General features: G+C 35.6%; 1 protein-coding gene across 2 annotated transcripts in view; it reads left to right on the plus strand.

Annotated features, from left to right (window-relative positions):
- The window catches only part of COL4A5 (collagen type IV alpha 5 chain), a 257,406-nt gene that overhangs the window by 141,785 nt on the left and 92,872 nt on the right, over positions 1-22,749 (plus strand). For both annotated transcript variants that reach the window (XM_024128226.2, XM_024128225.2), the window contains exons 4-19: positions 1,462-1,506; positions 4,053-4,097; positions 4,183-4,245; positions 6,559-6,612; positions 7,255-7,281; positions 10,028-10,108; positions 11,864-11,926; positions 13,553-13,588; positions 13,683-13,724; positions 13,884-13,976; positions 16,211-16,264; positions 16,361-16,417; positions 16,708-16,752; positions 18,315-18,368; positions 19,934-19,975; positions 21,990-22,122. In XM_024128226.2, coding sequence (XP_023983994.1) covers positions 1,462-1,506; positions 4,053-4,097; positions 4,183-4,245; positions 6,559-6,612; positions 7,255-7,281; positions 10,028-10,108; positions 11,864-11,926; positions 13,553-13,588; positions 13,683-13,724; positions 13,884-13,976; positions 16,211-16,264; positions 16,361-16,417; positions 16,708-16,752; positions 18,315-18,368; positions 19,934-19,975; positions 21,990-22,122 — 934 coding nt within the window. The remainder of the gene's footprint in view (positions 1-1,461; positions 1,507-4,052; positions 4,098-4,182; positions 4,246-6,558; positions 6,613-7,254; positions 7,282-10,027; positions 10,109-11,863; positions 11,927-13,552; positions 13,589-13,682; positions 13,725-13,883; positions 13,977-16,210; positions 16,265-16,360; positions 16,418-16,707; positions 16,753-18,314; positions 18,369-19,933; positions 19,976-21,989; positions 22,123-22,749) is intronic.

The following is a 22,749-nucleotide window of genomic DNA, read 5'->3' on the forward strand; positions in this document are numbered from 1 at the left end:
TTCATTTCCTTAGAGATGCATCTTTTGTGAAAAGAGTAGATTATTAACCTTGTTTTAAAGCAAGGTGTGGTAGGCAGAATAATGCCCACCCCCTAAAGATGTCCATAACCTAATCCCCAGAACCTGTGAATATGTTAGGTTACATAGGTAAGCGAAATTAAGATTGCAGGTGGAATTAAAGCTGCTAGTCAGCTGGTTTTAAACTAGGGTAATTATTCTGGATGATCTGGGTGGGCCCAGTTTAATCATAAGGGTCCTTTCTATGTGGAAGAGGGAGGCAGAAGAGTCAGTGTCAGAGTGGTGCAGTGTTAGAAAGACTCATTCAGCTGTCACTGACTTTGAACATAGAAGAGGGCCATGAACAGAGGGATGCTGGTAGCTCTGGAAGCTGGAAAAAGAAAGTAAATGAATTCTCTCCATAGAATCTCCAGAAAGTAACATAGCTCTGCCACTGAGACCCGTCATACCTCTGACTTCCAGAACTGTAAGATTGTATTATTTTAGGCCACTAAGTTTGTGGTAATTTGTAAGAGGAGCATAAGGAACTAATACATCAGGTAACCTTTTCTCCAAATAAAACTTTTCATGGAAGCCCCGAATAAAACAGATAAAAACAGAGCTTCAGTGACTGAAGGAGGGTGACATAGGCATAAAGGACCCTCCAGGGGAAATTCTAGGGTTGTAAGTAGAGCAGTTTGAAAGCCACTTGTATAAAGCAAGATGTCCCAGTTTAATAAAAACTATCTAAAGGCTCAGATGGTGGCCTACTAGCTGTATGTTCCACTGAAATTCCTGCCTATTGGAGCAGAATTAGGTTTTCTTTATTCCATTTTTAAAAGAAACTACATAATAAAACTCAGTGAGGCAAGACTTTAAATTCTCAGCAATGCGGTTGTAACTAGAAATGGGTAAATAGATGAACAAACATGTGGACAGCCTCTTTTGCATGGAGTCTATAGCAGAAGCTTGAAAGGAAAGTCTATGGTTTTCTTTTTCCTTCTTAGCTCTGCCAGGAGAAAGTGTCTTATAGAACACAGCAAAGGTTTAAAACAGCAAACTCAAGAACAGCTCATATTTAGGCCCAGAGATGATGCAAGCAGATTGACACAATATAGAAACTGCCCAGATTTTCAGCTCTTATTTTGTTTATGCATAAATGATTTGGGGAATATCTGTACTACTATTTCATCTTTCTTTTCTTGCATGATTCATAATTAACTTTACAGTTATAAAGTTTCTTCTACATGTTAACAGTTTTCTTTTCAGTAAATAAAGGCGTTTCTTTTAGCATATGACTTACCTCAGTGCTTTCAGTCTCAATAATACATGCTTCTTCCTTGGGTATTTAAGTTTCTCACTTTCACAAAGGTTCACAAAAATTTGTCTCAGTTTACAGTCTAAAATTAGTTATTTGAGGGCTATTTTTGAAAGAAAAATAACTAAATATGTTGTATTTTTCAGGGTAGTGATGGAATTCCAGGGCCACCAGGACCAAAAGGGATCAGAGTAAGTGATATTTGCTGTATCAAATGCTTTGTTGGTCAAAACAGAGAAGAAGCAAATGCAGTGTTATGAGGCAACTAGAAAAGACTCATATTGAAATGCAGAAAGAAAAATGAAGTCTTTAAAAAGTTAAATTTAAGAGTTTGTATATGTCTACAATTAGCCTTTCTCTAGTATTTTGATAGTTATCTTTATATATCCAGATGTCTGTTTAAACTAATGAAAGAAGACTTTTGGTTAAGAAATATGAAACTGTTGAATTACAACAATTTTTCAATTTATTAAAAATCTATATCATACAAGTGATTTAAAGCTGAACTTCCCAACCAGTGCGATCATCTCAGTCCTCTGGGTTCAGAGGGCTGATCAGTCACATCAGTCTGTGTACCTCCCTGGGTACTACATACAAATATTATAATTTTATTTGTGTATCTTGAAGAGAACAAGTTTGGGAAGCACTAGTTTAAACCGTTATGTTAAAAAATAACTATTTTTGGAAGAATACAATATTTCCTCAGTTCTAAGATGTGTGATTTTTCAAGTTTTAATGTTCTGGAAATCAGGGTGTGTCTCAAAATTGAAGTGCACATTTAGTGTAATTTTTCTGAAAAGCTTTTAGGTTGATATATACTTTTCAGTGTGTTTTAGATTTGGGAGGAAACTGTAGTTTAAAAATAGTACTGGCTTTTGGAAAATCATATTTAACTTTTTGAGCCTCAGTTTCTTCATTTGTTAAATTAGAGAGTCAAACAACACAATCTCCAAGGTCCCTTTTAGCTCTGAAATTCTGTTGTCATGGATTGACAAGGTCCCTGAATTTGAATATAAAATATATGGGTGGTGGCATAGCATATTTATGTGTTACAAAGACAAACATTCTGATCTTCTGGATCTCCAGAAATTTAGTAGATGTACAAATTTTATATAAATACTTAAAACATTCTGTTTGCTGTCTACGTCTTAACAACATGTAGCTTGCCTTACGTGCTGCTTATGACTGGTGTGGGTAGGGCACTGGAAAAGCAAGGAGGAAACTCAAAACCCTTAGTTTATTTTAGCAGACATGTATCTATGTTTTTTTGTAGTAACTGAATATCAGTATACTGTTAAAGCTCTTCATAATAATCATATCTCTTAATAGCTATAGCTATCATTAACTATGTTCTAAGCACTGTTGAAACTAAATAGCTTCAAAATAACAATATGCAAATAAACAAAACAACCATTTCAATTTTAATACTAATAATAGAATTCTTAAATGCTACTAATTATTTCTTTGCTGTTCTTTTTTTCCCCTTTGAATTGACTAATTTCAGTCAAAATATCATGTTTTAAAGACACTTGAAGTAATTCTCTTCTCTGTATGGTTACTGTCCACAATTTGCTGTACATTAGGTTCATTGGTCCCAGTTTGCTTTCACGTTTTAACGATTTCCTTTTTACCGCTTTCTAATTTTTCATTATTTAAAACATTTACATTGTTCTATAAGACAAGGTATAGTCAGAGATGCTACCTATCCTTCCTTCCATCTCCCTATTCTCTTTCCTCCTTCCCCCAGAGGTAATCATTTTTATTATTTTCTGTTTATCTTTTCATTGTTTAGTGTCGCTGCCCTTGCTATAAAAAGTTAGTGTATTATATACACTACTTACACTTTGTTTCTTTTGCTTAACATTATATCCTGCAGATCACTACATATTTCAGTGTACAGAGATTTTGCTCATTCTTTTTAACAGCTGCATAGTTTTATATTATGTGGATGTACCATAATTTATTTAGTCATGTCCCTATTTAGGTTATAAACCTAAAGGTTTCTAACCTTTAGCTATAAATATGGTTATACGGCCATTTCTAGACTTTAGCTATAATAATGCTTCAGTCAGTAACCTTGGATTTCATAGTATGTTTCATAATTTCTTGTGTGCCTTTGGGATAGATTCTTAGAAATGAATTTCTTCAAAGAGTAAATAAATACACGTGTAATTTTGTTAGGTATTTCCAAATTTCTCTCCATGGTGTTTAAATCCCATTAGCAGTTGTATGAGAGTACCTTTTCCCGATAGCCTCATCTACAGAGAGTTTTGTCAAACTTGTATTTTTGCCAATCCTGACAGGGGAATTTGATTAAAGAATTTTGGGGGTGATCACATTAATGTTCTCAGGGGAAGATATATTTGCCACATACCCATACCCTGCTGAATTCAATATTCATCACAAACCTGGGAGAATCACTTTGTCTTTTAGAAAAGACCTTTCATCCACTAATTTGCCTGATCCTACTAAGTGCAATAAAGGCAATGCTCCCTCAAATAGGAGTTTTTTTCTATAGTTTTGTATAAAAGAGATTTTTAAACACATATAGGAGTTTTTTCTATAGTGTTTAAAAGAACGAGTGGTAATAATCAATGAAACACATTTTGTCCATTGCTATTCTAAATGTAATTTTCATAATTCCCTTAGGTAGGATATTATTATTATTATTATTTTTAGGATATTATTTTATTGTTACTGATTGTTATTTGATTCAAGGAATTTATTTCTTTTATAGGGTCCTCCTGGACTTCCTGGATTTCCAGGGACACCAGGTCTTCCTGTAAGTAGAATTTGGCTTCTTATTTTAAAATCCCTTAAAAAGTAATCTAAGTAATATTATACATGTGTTATATCCCTTTTCAAAGGGAATGCCAGGCCATGATGGGGCCCCAGGACCTCAAGGTATCCCCGGATGCAATGGAACCAAGGTGAGATTTCTTTGACTTAATCTTAGGCCATATGCTTGATAATAATAGACAAAAATTTCAAGGAATCAATATGAAGAATGTCAAACAAGAGATACAGCAGCTTCATGTCTAGGACAGACATAGGATATGTTCTCAGTTAACATTTTCAATATATTGAAACATCGGTAATTCTTGAAGCTTGTGTAATTAGCTGGGATATTGCATTGGGTTGAAGATTACTTACCAAATCCTTTTTTTTTGACTTTAGTGTAAAGTAAGATGAGAGTTAAAAAGGAATTAGGATATATATGTTTCAAATATTGTATTGGTTGTTAAGAGTAATACTTGTGAATGTCATTCATTAGCTTTGCCTTTTTTAAAAAACTAGGTACAATTTAAGTTTTCAAATCTTTCATATTCTTAAAACTTCTTTACCTTGCCTAATAACTTCCTTAAGAAAAATCTTAAACATCTATATGTAATAGATCACATCAGTTTTTACCATAAACTATTAGTATGAAACCTGAAACTTCTCCATCAGTGAAAATAATGAATTTAACAAGTGAAAAAATAAAACTTCACACACTACAAACATTGTTTCCTGACCCACTTTTCTTTAGTCAATCCTAAATCAAACTATTTGGATTTAATGTAAAGTGAGAGCAAGAAAAAAAAAAAGAGGAAAATCTGCTCTTTTAAAAAGCTGACGTATTATTGTTTCTGCTTCTTCTTCCCTCACTTTTCTCATTTTCCTATAGGTTAATGAAATATATTATTATTTTCTGTATATCCTTTTGGCATTTCCATTTTGCACATAATATTCAGTGAAACTATTTATGAAATACCCTAGATTTTTCTAACTAATGACATGTGTCATATTTTATATTAGGGCATATATTTAAAATAACTTGAACAAACTATTTCGCATTATGGGAGGCCATGTTTTGTTATAATCATTGTAGTATATACTTGAAGGCAATAAAATATTTTTACCTCCAGTATTTCTCCAAGTCGTTGTGACCCTTGCCAATAATAATAATAATAATGCCATTATTATTATTATCATTTTAATTTTGATTTTGGGTTTGTGAGGCTTAGTTGTGTTCTTCATTTCTGCTTGGGGTGACCTTACAGTGATAGAACCAATGTGGAATTAGTTTGCATGGCACATTGCATGTTAAAGTAGGCTACATTTGTATGCCTATTCTGGTAATTTGTTTGGTTTTTGCCAGCACGCCTTGAGCAACAGACCACTAGCCAGTTTTAATTTTGAAGACCAGATGTATCTACAATGAGTATAGTATGCTATGTGATTAAAGGGATCTTTTTCTTTCTTTTTGTTCAAGCAGCACCTTAGCAGATCTCATGATTAGTCTGTGTTTGAGGCCCCCAATTATGTGAGCAAAGTTTTGAAAATGGATTTATTATGTATACTTTCAGATTAAATGGTTTCTTATATTTTTAACTACGTAACTAATGGAACGAACCCTAGAGATGGAGCCAGAATACATGGGTTGTTCTGTTTTCTGTCTTCTAAACTCAGTGTACAGTCCACTCCCTTTCTCTCTGGGCCTACTTTGTCCATGTGTAAAAAGTGGTGGAGAGAGGGATATTGGACAATAACTCAAAGGCACATAGCTGTAATCATTTTACTCTTTTAAGCCTCTGACGAGGATGTTTCTAAGATTACTATGGCATATAGGTATTTGAAAGGAGGTTGCATTGGGGTTCTTTTACAGCAATTTTAGCTTTTGTTTTCTAAACCAAATGTCCATATTAGTACTTTACAAAAGAGAGTGAGAAAAATTGAGTGCCTAGAGAACATAATGACCTGCAATTGCTAGAACTATTGCTATTATTGTCCTCTTGGTGATATTAATGGCGTTCTTTCTTATCATCTTTTCCTCTTTACAAAAATAATTTGAAATAGTTTACGATAAAAGAAAAATGCAATAGGGCAGTTAAAATAAAAATCTATATAATACATGGGCGGGAAATTGGGGAAGATCATTAACTATTAAATGTGATGATGGCCAGGAATCTGTGGTATGATTGTCTCAAAATGGATTTGTCAGAAGAAAATGACTAAGGTAGAAGATTTTTTTCTTTATTTCTGATTGGGATTGATGAGTAGAGATAAAAGTATCTTAGAAGACTGAATTGATATGGATAGTTGATATTGAAGTAATTGGAAAGTGAAGGCTAATGAATTTTTGGCAATCTGGTATGTTTCAAAATGGCTTTTACAGAAATCTTTTCAATAAGTCATTGTTTGTTGGTATAGCTATGCTTTGTTTTTTTTTCCTCACGCTCTTTATTTTTAACTCCTTCTAGGGAGAACGTGGATTTCCAGGCAGTCCCGGTTTTCCTGGTTTACAGGGTCCTCCAGTAAGTTATAAAGTTTGGGATTATAATGAACACAGGAATTAACAGAAGAAGCAGAATTGTAGAAAGTGAGCTCAGTGCATTCATGTGGAACAGAGTAGTACATTTTGAAATAGTAAACTAGAAGAGGATTTTTTAATATAAATTTATTTATTTATTTGTTTGTTTATTTATTTATGGCTGTGTTGGGTCTTCGTTGCTGCGCGCAGGCTTTCTCTAGTTGTGGCGAGCAGGGGCTACTCTTTGTTGCGGTGCATGGGCTCTAGGCACGCAGGCTCAGTAGTTGCGGCTCACGGGCTCTAGAGCCCAGGCTCAGTAGTTGTGGTGCACGGGCTTAGTTGCTCTGCGGCATGTGGGATCTTCCCGGACCAGGGCTCGAACCCATGTCCCCTGCATTGGCAGGCGGATTCTTAATCACTGTGCCACCAAGGAAGCCCAAGAAGAGGATTTTTTATAAAAGAAGTTAGTAATACACAGAGCTCTCTGCTCTGTAAAACTAAAGATTCTGTGGTATTTAATATAAATGTCATCTCTAAGTATCATAAGATACCTTGCACTCAGAATGATCTTACAGTAGTCTATTGTGTTCTTTTGCTTGCTCCCCTCTAATGTATATAAAATAATCCCTTTTCTTTTTAATAATAGGGACCTCCTGGGATCCCAGGTATGAAGGTAAGCATCTCATGTTGGGAAGGTAAACATTTTGAATAAAATATTTGGAAAGCTTGCATCTTCAATCAGATAATGTCTCTGACTTCTGTCTTAAAATGGATGCTTCTAGAAGTTGTGCAGGTGCACATTTACGAGCTCTCCTTAAGTAGTCTCCTTTGTTCTCGTGGCTTTAAGTAACTTTTATGGGCTGATACACTTGCAAATGTGTATATCAGACTCACATTTCTTTTTTGATACCTTCCTCATTACATTTTTTAAATATTTATTTATTTATTTGGCTGCACAGGGTCTTAGTTGTGGCACGCGGGATCTTTGATTTTTAGTTGTGGCATGCGAGCTCTTAATTGAGGCATGTGGGATCAAGTTCCCTGACCAGGGATAGAACCCAGGCCTCCTGCATTGGGAGCGCAGAGTCTCAGCCACTGGACCGCCACAGTTGACCACCTGCTCCTTCTAGAAATATTCTTTCTCTCTGGCTCCTGAGATGCTACCTTTTCCTGATTTTTCTTCTGCATCTCTGGTCATTCTGCAGTCTTCTATGCAAGCTCATGTTATTCTATCAAGCAGGTATCAGGACAGTCCTGCCTGACCCCTTCTTCTCTTCTATGCCTAGCAGTATTATTAATGCTCATGTTATTGATTGCTGTCTAGTTATGGAACACCTACATTTCTTTGTCTAAAACAGAATTTTCTTCTGAGTTAGATGCATGTATTAAACAGCCTCCCTGACATCTCCACTCAAATATCTCCCAGACATTCAAATTAACATGCTCAGTTAACCCAGACCCCCAAATGAACCTGTTCCTCCTGTTTTCCCCATCTCTAAAATTTGTATCACTATCATGTATACTTTTGCATGTATCAAAACCTGAGAGTTAGTATTTGCATTTTCTACTTCTTCACACAGCTCCTCATTCCATGCTATCTCTAAATACTGTTAATTTTGCTTGTAAAATATATCATAAATTCATCCACTTTTATTCATTTCCACTGCCACCACACTAATCATAATGCCTCATCTGGACTAGGTAGTAGCCTCTTAACTAGTTTCTTTTTTCACACCCCCTTACCTCCCAGCCTGATTTATTCTGTACAAAGCAGCCAAGAATGATCTTTTAAAAATGTAAATCAATAATTTAATCTCCCTCCTTGTTATGAAGCACAGAACTTTTGGAGAAACCTTGAATCCCAGAAGAGAGGTTTTTGCCGCCTCCATGGCTCCTAATGCCAGACCTGGCTCTGTTTCTGGTGTGGGACAGCAAAACAGAATATTTGATTTGAATGACATGTTTGCCAGCAAATAGATTGCCTTTCTATTGCATGATGTCATTTCATACCAAAAGATACAACAGTCCAAAAGCCGTAACCCTAAATAATGTTTAGTCAGTATCAGTCAGGATACACTAAGAATATAAGAAGTTTCTGCATAATAAAGGACTCTCACAAAATGAAAAAAAATTAATCTCCCTCCTTATAAACCTTCAAGGGCTTTCCACTTCATCTAAGATACAGTTCACATTCTTTTCCATTGCCTGTAAGACCTGCATATTCTGGTCTTTGCCCCATATTCCAGCCGTATCTTAAACCACTTTTCCTTGGGCTCACTGATCACACCTGTCTGCATTAAGTTATTTGAATGTGCCAAGCTCTTCTCTTTCTGGGTCCTTTGTTCATGCTGCTTACTCTGCCTAATGCTCTTCCCCCATCTTCACCTGGCTGACTCCTTATTACCTTTAGAGCTCAGCATGAATGTTAAGTTCACAGATTGCCCTTCTTTACTACCCAAACTAATTTCCTCCAGTTTCTTTTTTTTAGTTGAAATATATTTGATATATAACATTGTGTAAATTTAAGGTGTACAACATGTTAATTTGATACATTTATATTTTGTAATGTGATCGCCATTGTAACGATAGTTAGCCCCTCCATCATGTCACATAATTATCATTTCTTTTTAGTCCTCCACTGTTTTTTTTTTTTTTAATTTATTTATTTTTGGCTGTGTTGGGTCTTCGTTGCTGCACGTGGGCTTTCTCTAGTTGCAGTGAGCGGGGGCTCCTCTTCATTGGGGTGCATGGGCTTTTTATTGCAGTGGCTTCTCTTGTTGCAGAGCACAGGCTCTAGGCACACGGGCTTCAGTAGTTGTGGGGCGTGGGCTCTAGAGCGCAGGCTCAGTAGTTGAGGCGCACGGGCTTAGTTGCTCTGCGGCATGCAGGATCTTCCCGGACCAGAGCTCGAACCCGTGTCCTCTGCATTGGCAGGCAGATTCTTCACCACTGCGTCACCAGGGAAGCCCTCCACTGTTTCTTTATCATGTACCATGTAGTTTTCCTTTATAGTCCTAAACAGAAAATTTTGTCATCTTATTTGTTTATGCATTATGGTCTGAATTTCCCCAGTATATTATTAGCACAATGAGAACAGAAGTCTTGTTTATCTTCTTCACTACAAAGCATCCAAAGCCTAACACAATTCTTGGCAAATATTTATATTTAATAAATGTTTTTAATGAATGAGTAACTAAAGGTATGACAGGTTCTTAATAAATCGACTGTACTTCAGTGTACTCTGGCCACTTCCTTATTTTCCTTTAAAAGGTAAATTTATTCATGTTAATTACTGAGATCGCCTAATCTTTGGGGACACTTCTGTGGCAGATTGAATTCTCAGATCACTTTTTTGTGTTCTTGCCAGTTTTCATGTATCATAACTATTACTTACAATTTCCATTGATGATTTATTTCAGGGAGAACCAGGTAGTATAATTATGTCATCACTGCCAGGGCCAAAGGGTAATCCAGGATTTCCCGGTCCTCCTGGAATACAGGTAGGCATCTGGTTATTTTCTTCTTTGCTATACTGATTAAATCAGACCACAGCATCACTTTTTTATCCTCAGCCTTTAATACTCTCTATTTTAGTTAATACTCTCTATTTTAGTTATAGAAATTATCACCTGAGGTTTGATAGATACTGCAGGTACCTTGTACGTGAAAATAAAAGTATTCTGGACCAGGGAGAATTTTAAGAAGCGCTGCTTTGTTCTTTTAACTCTCAGTCCAGTTTCCATGGAAATTTTTGTTTTGGGGTTTCGCAGCAGAAATAGGCTTCTATATTCTTATTCCTCTGCTGTGGGGATCAGTAGGGTGGTAGGAGTAAATGGTCTGATTAAAAATAAAAATTGTGGGTTTCCCATTTAAGATATTAGAAGACATAATTTGTAACATTATCAGTTATATATAACATGAACATATTTTGAAAGCTAAAAGAATAAAATTTATACATAGTGAACATCAAGTATAATCTTCAGAAAAATAGTCATGTCAGCCTACACATAACATACATGGAGACAACAATAACTTTTGGGAATTTATAGATTAGGAAATTAATTTCTTGAGGTTTATTTTTCATGAAGATTGATCCCTTTGCCAAAAATAAAAATCAGTACTTTCTAGTATTTCATCACTAAGATACAATTTCAGGAACTTTTTTCATTAGCCACCTTCTCATTCCATACTTGATATAACCCATCCATATGTTCTTAAGTACTCCCAATCTTTTATCTTTTATAAATTTGTATTATGTTATATTTGAAAATATCAGAATACATGCAAAATATATGTAGGTTATGAAGCATAACAACCAAATGAACACTTATGAACCCAACACAGTGTTTAAGAACTAGAACATTACAAATAATTTTGAATCAACGTGTGGTTTCCTTGGCAGCCACATCCTTCTGCATTCTCCCAAGATGTGACTACCATCCTGGATTTTCCATTGCTTCTTAAAAATAGTTTTATTATATATGCATATATCTTTAAACAAGAGTATTTAGCTTTTGAAATAATACAAAATTTATGTGTAGTTTTCTCTAACTTTTTCTATTTGATATGTTAAGATTCATCCATATTATTGTATGTGGCTGTAGTTCATTCAGTTTCACTTCCGTATAACAGTCCTTGTTTGAATATACTAGAATTTGTTTCTCTGATCTCCTATTGTTGGATATTTGGGTTGTTTTGAGATTTTTTTAAATTACAGAATAATCCAGGATTTATACCTAGATATAAAATTACTAGATTTCAGGGCAGTCAAAATTTCAACTTCTTAAGATGCCAAATTTTGTTCCAAAACAGTTACATCATTCCCTTACCTTTTGTCCCAGTTATTCTCACTTCCTTCTTTGTCTTTAATATTATTTATTTTTATTTTAAAATTAGAGAAGCCACCTTGAATCTAGTAGCCTTTCCCTTCCCATTTCTAGCATAAAAGCCCCACTAAATGCCCATCGTTATTGCTTTATATTTTAAAACTTCCTTACTATGTGTTTGTCCCACATTTGTTATGTACCACTGTAAAACATGTTTTCTAATGCACCCATTCTGTTTAGTTGAATTTCTTTATAGTTATTTAATGCTTTTATTCTTCTACATTTTAAAATTCTGCTTATAACCCTTCAAAATTATAGAATTGTAGAACAGAATTCTGGCAACTGAAGTTAGAATTTCATCCATTTAGTTCTTTATGCAATACAGTGAGAGTTTTTTTCTCATCCTTTTCTTTACTTCCTTTGTAACAGGGCCCAGCTGGTCCCACTGGTATACCAGGGCCAATTGGTCCCCTTGGACCACCAGGTTTGATGGTAAGCTTGCTTCTGTAATTTCATTTCTCCTTTTCTTTTGATTTCTTTTACAAATATTAATATTATTTGTATTACTTGAAAGTATAATGTATTTACAGTGTTCATGATCTATAGTTTTCTTAAATTTTCTTATTTATCGGAGATTTTACAGTGTTATGGCGAACGATATATATGCTAAGTAATAGCTCCATTTTATAGATGGAAAAAATGAAGTACACAAAAGGAAAGATTTAAAATATTTTGTCAGTTCTGGCCATCTTATGAAGTCTTCTAAGGCAGTTCTTTAGTCACTTGATGAAATATGTTTCTTCAAGCTGTGGTTTGCTGTTAAAGAGGTATTCACAAAACAGGTATTCACAAAAAAATTGGCTCTCATTTCTTAAGGATCTGTAACAAAACAGTAGGATTGGTGAGGGTAGTGAATCACTGTGCAATGGGATAAGGATTGGTATTCCCCAGGAAAGAAGCAAAAACTTATAAAGACCCTGAATGTGCAACCAGTTCTCTTACTTTACTACCTGTATGGTCACTTACATTTTCTACTCTAATAAATTGTAAGTACTTTTACCCCTGAAATACTTAGATTTCATTCAAGTCATGTTTTAGACTTAGAGCTCTGCTGTTGCCCTCTTAAAAGGGCAAGAAAATTGTACATCAGTCAAAGTAATTTCTCATATGCCACTCTATCTCTCATCTACCATATATTTAAGTGACAGTTTTCATTATACCTTTATAGAGTGTACATTTTTGCTTGTGACAATTGGTCCTCTATTCATGAATGAAGGAAATAACGTTCGATAAATACTAGAAGATCTACCGGAAAAATATTGTGATTTCAGCTGCTTTTTTAGAAATCTTTGGGAGAGGATTAGAAAACCTCTGAGTTTAGTTTGTTTTAGTTGTAGGTGTCTTGCAAAACATGAGATTCTGGACCATGGCACTTTTTCCTAACTCTGTTATTACAACCTTGGCCTACCCTAGGTGTATTGTTACACCTTGAATTTCGTTAACTCTTGTGACCACATAACGGATTCACTCTGTACTTCTTAATGTCCCTGCAATTAACCCTGATTCAACAGATGAAGCAAAGTCTTAGAAATGCCACCAAGGTACAGTATGTAAATAAATAGGTCAGCTGACATCAAGAAGTGATATACTTGGGCAGACAAATGCCAATTTAACTTTTCAAACCTTGAAACATTCTCAAATATACAAAGATTATATAAAATAAAACTGGACTAAAAAAGTAAACACATGCTTTTTAGAACTAGACAGTTAATTGTCTTATGCTACCTGAATTTAACCTATAATTCTGATATGATAAATTTGATGTTTGTTGAGATTAATTTTTGTATTGATTTTTGGCACGAGTGCTACTCCTCTGCCTCTACCCATCCTTGCATTTCTTCCCCCGCCCACTTGTAGCCTGTCATGAGAAGTCTCCACAGTCATCTAGTTTCTTTAAATCAATTTAAATGTGTGTCTCTGACTGGAAAGCAATGAGAAAAAAACCCAGGAAATATTATTTTGAAGGGCTTTTTCAGTCACTTATTATGAAACCAAATAATTTTTTATATACTCATTAATATAACACTTTTTTCCCTTTTCTGTGTCTTTTATTCTTAGGGCCCTCCTGGCCCACCAGGACTTCCAGGACCAAAGGTAGTTTTCTTTTTTTCTTTTTTACATCTTTTATTTGGTGTGGATTATTTTTGTTATTGTCAATGAGGTTTTAAATTGAAATCTCTCTCTTCAGGGGAATATGGGCTTAAATTTCCAGGGACCCAAGGGTGAAAAGGTGAGTAAAGAAGAAAGTTGCTTATTTAGCCCTCAGTTTTTTCCTTTCATAGTCATTTGAACTTGTGTTTTTGCTTCTTGCAACTGTCTTAGCTTACATGTTATATTATTCTCTGTTTAAACTATGAAATATCACTTTCTTATTTTATCTTGCAAACAGGGTGAGCAAGGTCTTCAGGGCCCCCCTGGGCCACCTGGGCAGATCAGTGAACAGAAAAGACCAATTGATGTAGAGTTTCAGAAAGGAGATCAGGTGAGTATGTAGGGAGGAAATCAATGAATATCTTGCTATGAAAGTAGCATTCCATTACAATGCATTGCAAGCTGGAATAAGGTTATATGTGAAAGTCCTTTTAAAATAACAAGGATTTGAGATAATTAAAATTTTAAAATAGCTTGATTGAGATATACTTTATATACCATACAATTCACCCATTTAAAGGGCACAATTACATATTTTTTTAGTATATTCACAGGGTGGTGAAACCACCACTACAATTTAATTTTAGAACATTCTCATGAGCCCCCTCCAACAAAACCCCATACCAGTTAGTTGTGACTCCCCATTTCTCCCCAAACTCTCAAGCCCTGGGCAACCACCAATCTAAGTTTTGGCTCTGTAGATTTGCCTATGTTGGACATTTTGTATAAATGAAATCATACAATATATGGTCTTCTCTGTCTGGTTTCTTTTACTTATTATAATGTTTACAAGTTCATCCATGTTGTAGCATGTATTGGTACTTTGTTCATTTTTATGGCTGAATAATATTCCTATGTGTGTATATTCCACATTTTATTTATTAATTCAACAGTTCATGGGCACTTGGATTTTTCTCCATTTTTGGCTATTATGAATAATACCTTTATATACAAAATCAAGTCATGGGAAGATAGATTGTCATTGTTTTATTTTTTAATTTTTTAAAAAATTAATTGTGACCTTTTTTTTAACATCTTTATTGGAGTATAATTGCTTTACAATGGTGTGTTAGTTTCTGCTTTACAACAAAGTGAATCAGTTATACATATACATATGTTCCCATTTCTCTTCCCTCTTGCGTCTCCCTCCCTCCCACCCTCCCTATCCCACCCCTCTAGGTGGTCACAAACCACCTAGCTGATCTCCCTGTGTCATGCAGCTGCTTCCCACTAGCTATCCACCCTACGTTTGGTAGTGTATATATGTCCATGCCACTCTCTCACTTCGTCCCAGCTTACCCTTCCTCCTCCCCATATCCTCAAGTCCATGCTCTGGTAGGTCTGTGTTTTATTCCCGTCCTACCCCTAGGCTCTTCATGACATTTTTTTTTCTTAGATTCCATATATATATGTGTTAGCGTATGGTATTTGTTTTTCTCCCTCTGACTTACTTCTCTCTGTATGACAGACTCCAGGTCCATCGACCTCACTACAAATAACTCAATTTCGTTTCTTTTTATGGCTGAGTAATATTCCATTGTATATATGTGCCACATCTTCTTTATCCATTCATCTGTTGATGTCATTGTTTTAGATGACTGTGTTCTCTACATTTCACTGATATGCAGGGAGAAAGATGGTATTACTCTATAAAATCTTGTCGTTTTTAGAAATAATTTTCTGATACATTGCTTCTACTAGAGTAGATGAGGGGATCAAACACATCTTTTATAGAATAGTGGCTTACCCTTCAATAGAGTGTGTACACTGTTGTTTCAATAAATGCTAATAAGAAAGTTAAGAATAAAGGACAAATTATACTGAAACTCTACCATCAATATGTATTGGGCCATTTAAATCTCTGCCAAAATGTATGTGTGTTATATAGCTCCCAAATCTCTAAGTTTTAGGTACCCTTGCTTTTTATAAAATATTTTATAAGAATAAAAAATCATTAATACTTATGAGACTTCCCTGGTGGCGCAGTGGTTAAGAATCCGCCTGCCAATGCAGGGTACACGGGTTCGAGCCCTGGTCCGGGAAGATCCCACATGCCGTGGAGCAACTAAGCCTGGGTGCCACAACTACTGAGCCTACGCTCTAGAGCCCGTGAGCCACAACTGAGTCTGCGTGCCACAACTACTGAAGCCCGCGCATCTAGAGCCTGTGCTTCACAACAAGAGAAGCCACCGCAATGAGAAGCCCTAGCACCACAACAAAGAGTAGCCCCCGCTCGCTGCAACTGGAGAAAGCCTGCGTGCAGCAACAAAGACCCAACACAACCAAAAATAAAATAAATAAATAGACTAAAAAAATCATTAATACTTTAATTTGAAGTGTTTTCTTGCTATTTACCTCAAAACTTGGCTTGTCCTAAAAATTAACTGAAATGAGCAAAGATGGCTCTAGATTTTTTGCCTAGTAGATTTCAACTTTGAATTTGAAACATCTTATTATCTTTGGTTATATTACATGAGTTTATGGTTCAGCTTGTTAAAAGTGTTCCTAGCTAGCTGTAGTACTAACAGTATTTATATTGCTTTCCTTCTCCCTACTACTGCATAGGGACTTCCTGGTGACCGAGGGCCTCCTGGACCTCCAGGGATACGTGGTCCTCCAGTAAGTAACCTAAAATTCTTTAGCATCATTTAATGTAAATTGATATTGACACATAGTACTCCATGAACCAATATAAAATTACTTTTGTGTGCACAGGGTCCTCCAGGTGGTGTGAAAGGTGAGAAGGGTGAGCAAGGAGAGCCTGGCAAAAGAGTAAGTGTTATGGCTACTAATACTCTTTGCAAACAATTTTAAATGTGTCTATATGTGTGTGTGCGCGTGTCGGTGCACATGCACATGTATGTCATTTTCTTTTTTTCCTCTTCAATCCTGCTTTCGTTGCCTCAAAATGTCATGACTGACATATTCATTTATTTATTATAACATTGAAGTCCAAAAAGTCTACTTAAGAGAGTCCCAGGCAGGAAAAAGCTTGTTATATTCTTTAACCTTATATTTCCAAATAACAACTATATATTCTTACATTTCCTTGAATCCTATAGGGTAAACCGGGCAAAGATGGAGAGAATGGCCAACCAGGAATTCCAGTGAGTATTTAAAGTCTATCCCTTCCCTCAAAAAAAAAAAATGGCAACATTTGTACATGTTGGTAAAGAAGCAGGATGGCAAAGAAGGTTGGGTTTGGAAGTAGTTTAAATGAATAGAAATTTTGCTTTCTTTCTTTTCTGAATGTGAATTTGAAATTTCTCTGTTTTTCGAGACAGATTTTTGTCAGATTTATTGAGATATAATTTGTATACAGTAAAATGAACCATTTTTAGTGTACAGTTCTGTGTGTTTTGCCAAACACATACAGTTGTGTAACGATCTCCATAATAAAAAATAGTTCCGTCCCCTCAAAAGTTCCCTCACGATCCTTTGTAGCTATTCCCTACTCTTCCCCAAAGCCCCTGGAAACAACTGATCTGTTCTCCATCCCTATAATGCTGCCTATTCCAGAGTGGCATATAAATGGAGTCATATTGTGTATAGCTTTTTGAATCAGGATTCTTTCATATAGCATAACGCACTGTACTGTATGTCAGTAGTTCATTAACTTTTAATTGCTGACCAGTATGTGGTTATATGGATGTACCAAGGTTTGTTTATGCATTTACCCATTGAAGGATATTTTGGTTGTTTCTGGTTTTGGCTATCATGAATAGACTGCTAAAAACATTCACATACTATTTTTTGTGTGAATGTAAGTTTTATCAGTAAAAGTTTTGACATATAATTCTAATTGCTACCAAAAAAAGGAAAATAAAATATGCAAGTCCAGGAACATTATTTCAGGCAGCCTCAGTTTCAAGAGTATCCACCATAGATGTTAAAAGAGGTTTTCAAGGACAGATAGAAAATTTGATGAAATTTGGAGACTATTCTGAAGGAAAGGGAGCATTCTTAACAAGACTGGAAGTTATAAAGTCAGGTAAATTGATTTCCAGATGATATTCCTAAACAGGCAGTCCTCAGCTTATAAAGTCTAGATTCACCAATGACTTAAACATATAAAATGGCATAAGGTGGGGTTAAATTCAGGGCCTCGGTTACTGGCTTCCTTTGGAATAGTGATTTAGGCAGCCATGATGTTCAGCAGTTGCCTCTGATTGTTTTTGACTGATATCCTCAGGGAAAACGCTTTTCTCTGTTTGTACTGGGAGAACTAAAATTAGGTCAAATAAAGATAGCCATGCAAGTGGGATCTTTTTGGGAACCTCCAGACAGGTCAAAAATGACAGTTCTCTGGGAATGGGGCTTTGAAGAAGCTTCAACCTGGTTCTTTCCCTTCCAGTTGCTGCTGTGCTGCTGGTTTTTACCTTGATTGTGAGCTGTTGGTTTTCAAGGCTACTGCGGAGCTGAGGAAGTGTGATGGGAATAGAGCCACAAACCTCTGTGTTCTCACCAAGATTCAATCTTTTATTTTTTTTTTTTCAAGAAACACTTCCTGGATTGCTGCAAGCCTTTGGTTAATTTCTAGAGTTCTAAAAAGGTTGACTCTGACCATTTTTGCAAGTGTCCTTGTTGCTTTCATGGAGGAGAGGATTTTTGGAGGTCCTAATTACTCCACCATTTTTGCTGATGTCACTCTGTCTTCCATGTTTTAAAGGGTTTGCCTGGTGATCCTGGTTACCCTGGTGAACCAGGAAGGGATGGAGAAAAGGTAAGAATTTTAACACTTTGAAGTGACTGGTTTTATTCCAGTTAGTACGATCCTTTTCTTGCCCAAGTTTGAGTTATAAATGAAAAAATTCTAAATAACTAGCTTCTGTATTCAAAACATACCTTCTTTATCCATCTTTTGGTGTTGCTCCCTTTTCTGTTATACCAGTTCCTCTAAATTTTCATTCACTATCCTAAATCACAGTCCATGTGATAGAAATACATGGGGAAATGTTTAACTTTAGCATTTCCATTGTTAAAAGTTGATGCCTTTGCTTTGAGCGTGTATCGGCAGAACTTTTGTTCTCCAGAAAGAGGATTCAGCACTATTTTAGTCAGGTCCTCATACTAAAAAGGCTTATATAGTTGTGAATTTAGATTGTTGCCACTAAACATTTCCATTCTCTGTGCGGTTATTGTCTGGAAGTCTGTGGCTAATTCTTTGTTGTTTTTTTCATTTGGCTATGCAGCCTGACTGAAGTCATTTATTTAGCAGCCTATTTCAAAAGTGACTTTGAAAGAATGTATGAAGCACACAGTTCTCCTATTTATAGCAAATCACAAAATATCCAGTTTTCCAATCTCTCTGATCTTTAATTGCTTTCCAGGAAAACCAAAACTGAAAAGCTTTGTTCTGCAGGCAAGGAGGGAAAGGTGTTACAAACTTGAATGTACCCAGAGGGCACACGTTTTAATGGTGGTTTATCTCTAAACTCGATCCAAGTTCTAGCTTGGCTTTAGAGGCACAGCTAGAATAAAGGAAGATAATAAATACTCAGAGAATAGAATTTTGTTTTTCTAGTGTAAGTAAAGTTACAGGATAGAGTATCTTCTTAAACTAAAAGGAGTTTATAGATAGATGAAAGGTTCCTATGAACAAGTCTAGAATGAGAACAGAGGTGTGAGAGAGATATCTATTCTTGGGTCTTGGCCAGTAGAGTCACAGTTGAATACTGTGTTCTTCAGCTGTTGTAGCTACTGGTTAAGGGTAAACAGTTTTGTCTGAATTTGTCTTTCGTTAGATTCTAAGAGCAAAGTCACAAAAGTAATTATGATTTATTAACTGTTCCTGATGATAGTTAAGTCCGTTAGCTCTAAAATATCTGTCACTGATGGAAATGACACTAAGTTTATGCCGTTGACAAGTTTTTTGAAAAGGAACATGGCTAAATGTAAAAAACAAAAATGTAATGATTATAGCTGATTCTAGTGCTACCAGTTTGTAAATCAGCCTCTTCTTTATAGAGTATTTATAGTTTGCTGGAAAATAGGAATCTTAAAATCAAAGGATGTTACAGCTAGACATACCTTAGAAGTCTGGTTTATATATAAGGTAGAGAAGTTAATTGATTTAGTCAGCATCATAGAGCTTGTAAATCTGAGACAACATCACAGGTCTTCCTAGGCTTAGCTAAGTACTGTTCCATTACCTCATTTTGTATGTCTCTTTGAGATATTTTATTATGGATTTCTGGGTCTTCATGAAACAGTTATCTGTTATATCTTTGAGGAAATTGATGTTTTCATGTGATTTTTACTAACCTGTTTTACAATTGTATTGAACAGGGCCAAAAAGGTGACATTGGCCCAACTGGGCCTCCTGGACTTGTAAGTTTTTTGTTTCAGTTTTTATTTATTAAATTTATTAGTGCATTTTAATTTTCATGTTTTAATTATATACTCCATACCTTTTCCTCATAGAACACAAAATTCCAAGATCAACTTTTTCTGGCTTAAAAGTCTTTACATCCAAAACTTCAGTGATGTTGAGCTCAAAGTCTTTGTATTGTTCTGCCTGTCTATTACTTCTCCATAATAAAGGTCCAAAATTACGGCATTAGGTTGTTTTGCATCATGATTGCCAAATCATTTCTCAAGTAACCAGCAGGTGGTGCAAGTGTTGCTTACAAAGTTTCAGAAAAAGAAAGTGTTGGGGAACTAGGGGATTGGTCCTTTCCCCTGCAGAGCTCAGGGTAAAGATGGATTTGGTCTTAATAGGTTTTCTCAATTTGTAATTGTCTGATTCACACCTCTTTCTTCCCTGAGTGTGTGCTTTCTAGGGGCTCTTAATCAGAAATGTAGGAAACTGCTCTGTAAAAGAATACTTGAGGGGTTTACAAATCTTCTGTCATGTTTGCATTCACCATGAAATTCTAGTCAAATGTATTTTCATTCTTATTAAGAATAAAGTGTCACTGTTGCAGTTGACATATTGGTTTTCCTATCATTGAAATTTGCTAAGACTCTTGACTTTAGGCTGCACTGAAGCTGCAAAGGGTCAAGTGCCATAAAACCTATATGTTCAGACATTTGAATAACATTAATTATTTTTGTCCATAGTGAGTATCAGATATTGATACTTGGTACTTTACCAAATCTAATGAGGTGGTACTTATAAAAGATCTTAGACAATTTTTATTCACTTTCATTTTAAAATCAGAGTTTTACTTCTCTAAGAAGCAATTTCTCTAAAAAATGAAATAAAATTTTGATGAACATCAGAAGAAATGGAAATTTTGAGAGTGCAATCCAATCCAACAGCTCACCTCCCCTTTTGAACTACTATCCCAATTCTAGGTCCCACAGATTTCAGTGTTCATTTGTCTAATATTTCTTATATCCAAAAGACCCAGGATAAATATCTCACTTTGCCAGTAGGTGATGATTTCTGTCTCAAACTGATAGTTTCTTAAATGTAAAGCTTACTTTACCTTTATAGCTCTATGAAGTTAATTTCTTTATATTTAGATTATTTAATGTAAAATTATTTAGGCATAAGGTTCTAAGAAGATAGAAAGGGAATGATCAGCTAGTTGATTTTAATTAATAAAGCCTTCCTGGTAGAGATGTGTTTTTTTTTTTCTTTTTTTTTTTTAAGAAGAAGAAAGAAATATGGGTTGACAAAGAGAAAGATTGGGGGAAGGCATTATAGATGTTTAGAATGGCATATTCAAAGGCAAAAGCAGGAATCTGCAAGATGCATGAAGTGGTTATAATCAGACCTCACTCTCCTAAAAGGTCATTCAGGATGTGAAATAGGTGAGAGAGTTACTGGGAATGAGAAGTAACTTGACAGAGGCCAGGGTTAAAAGTGACATCAGATATAGTAAGAAGTAGTGAACAATTTTGAATCCTTTAACAGGATAAGTAACACAGAAAAATTGGTTCTTGAGGAAGTCTGTCCAAGGAGTAGATTTGGATTAAATGGGACAAGCTCAGAGTTGCTTCAGTTAGTCCAAGTGTAAGGTAAGGACAGAATCTGTTGCAACAAGAAAGAAGGGGACACACTGGAGAGACATTTTTAGTAAAGAATTATCAGGCTTAGGTGATTGGAGTGAATCAAATGTGAATTATAAGAGACATCAAACATAATTCTAGCCTTGTAAGTCTGGGGCTCAGGAGAGTGGTAATATTAGTACTGGCATTGAACATTTTCTAATCTGTTGAAGCATAGAAGTAATACAGAATATGACTCACAATCTACGTAAGTAGTCTTGATGATTTTGCTTCTGAACACTTTGTGACAATGATACACTGTAATCATATGTAGATGCTAGGTTATTTTCAGAAGAACAAGTCTCTTCCTCTTTGAATTCCTTTATTTTTTTCTTTCATAATAAAGGTAATTCCTAGGCCTGGAACTGGTGTAACTGTAGGAGAAAAAGGAAACATTGGGTTACCTGGCTTGCCTGGAGAAAAAGGAGAGCGAGGATTTCCTGGAATACAGGGTCCACCTGGGCTTCCTGGACCTCCAGGTAAAAGAGACTGTGCTGTACTTAATAGTCTTGAATTTATAGTATCTTTACTAATCCAAGTACACAGTATTATCATACTAGTTCCAGGGTGAGCATGGCAGCAGAAGACAGAGGTATTTTTTAATTGACAGAAACTTCTCAACTCTTACTATAGCTTTTCTCACCAAGTTTCTTACCTGTACTTAAAAAAAAAAAAAAAAGCAAAGTTGCTTGAATAGTGTCCTTTTACCCAAAAAAAAATACCATTTCTACCTTTTGTTATTAATAAATTACACCAAACAGTACTATGATCCAAAAATTAATCATTATACCTTTCATGCTGTTATGAAAGGGAACATTGTGCTAATAATGCCTAGTTATATAAGATTTACTGTATTTTTATATAGTAAATAGCACTATCCACTTAGAATTCCAGAAACATCTACCTAGAGATTCCCATGGTGATTTTGCTGTGCAGTAAAATCTTGGCGCTCAATACTGAGTTTTTTTTTTTTTTTTTTTTTTGTGGTATGCGGGCCTCCCTCTGCTGCGGCCTCTCCCGGTGCGGAGCACAGGCTCCGGACGCGCAGGCTCAGCGGCCGTGGCTCACGGGCCCAGCCGCTCCGCGGCACGTGGGGTCCTCCCAGG

This window comes from Physeter macrocephalus, chromosome 21, assembly GCF_002837175.3.
Source record: "Physeter macrocephalus isolate SW-GA chromosome 21, ASM283717v5, whole genome shotgun sequence".
Lineage (NCBI taxonomy): Eukaryota > Metazoa > Chordata > Mammalia > Artiodactyla > Physeteridae > Physeter > Physeter macrocephalus.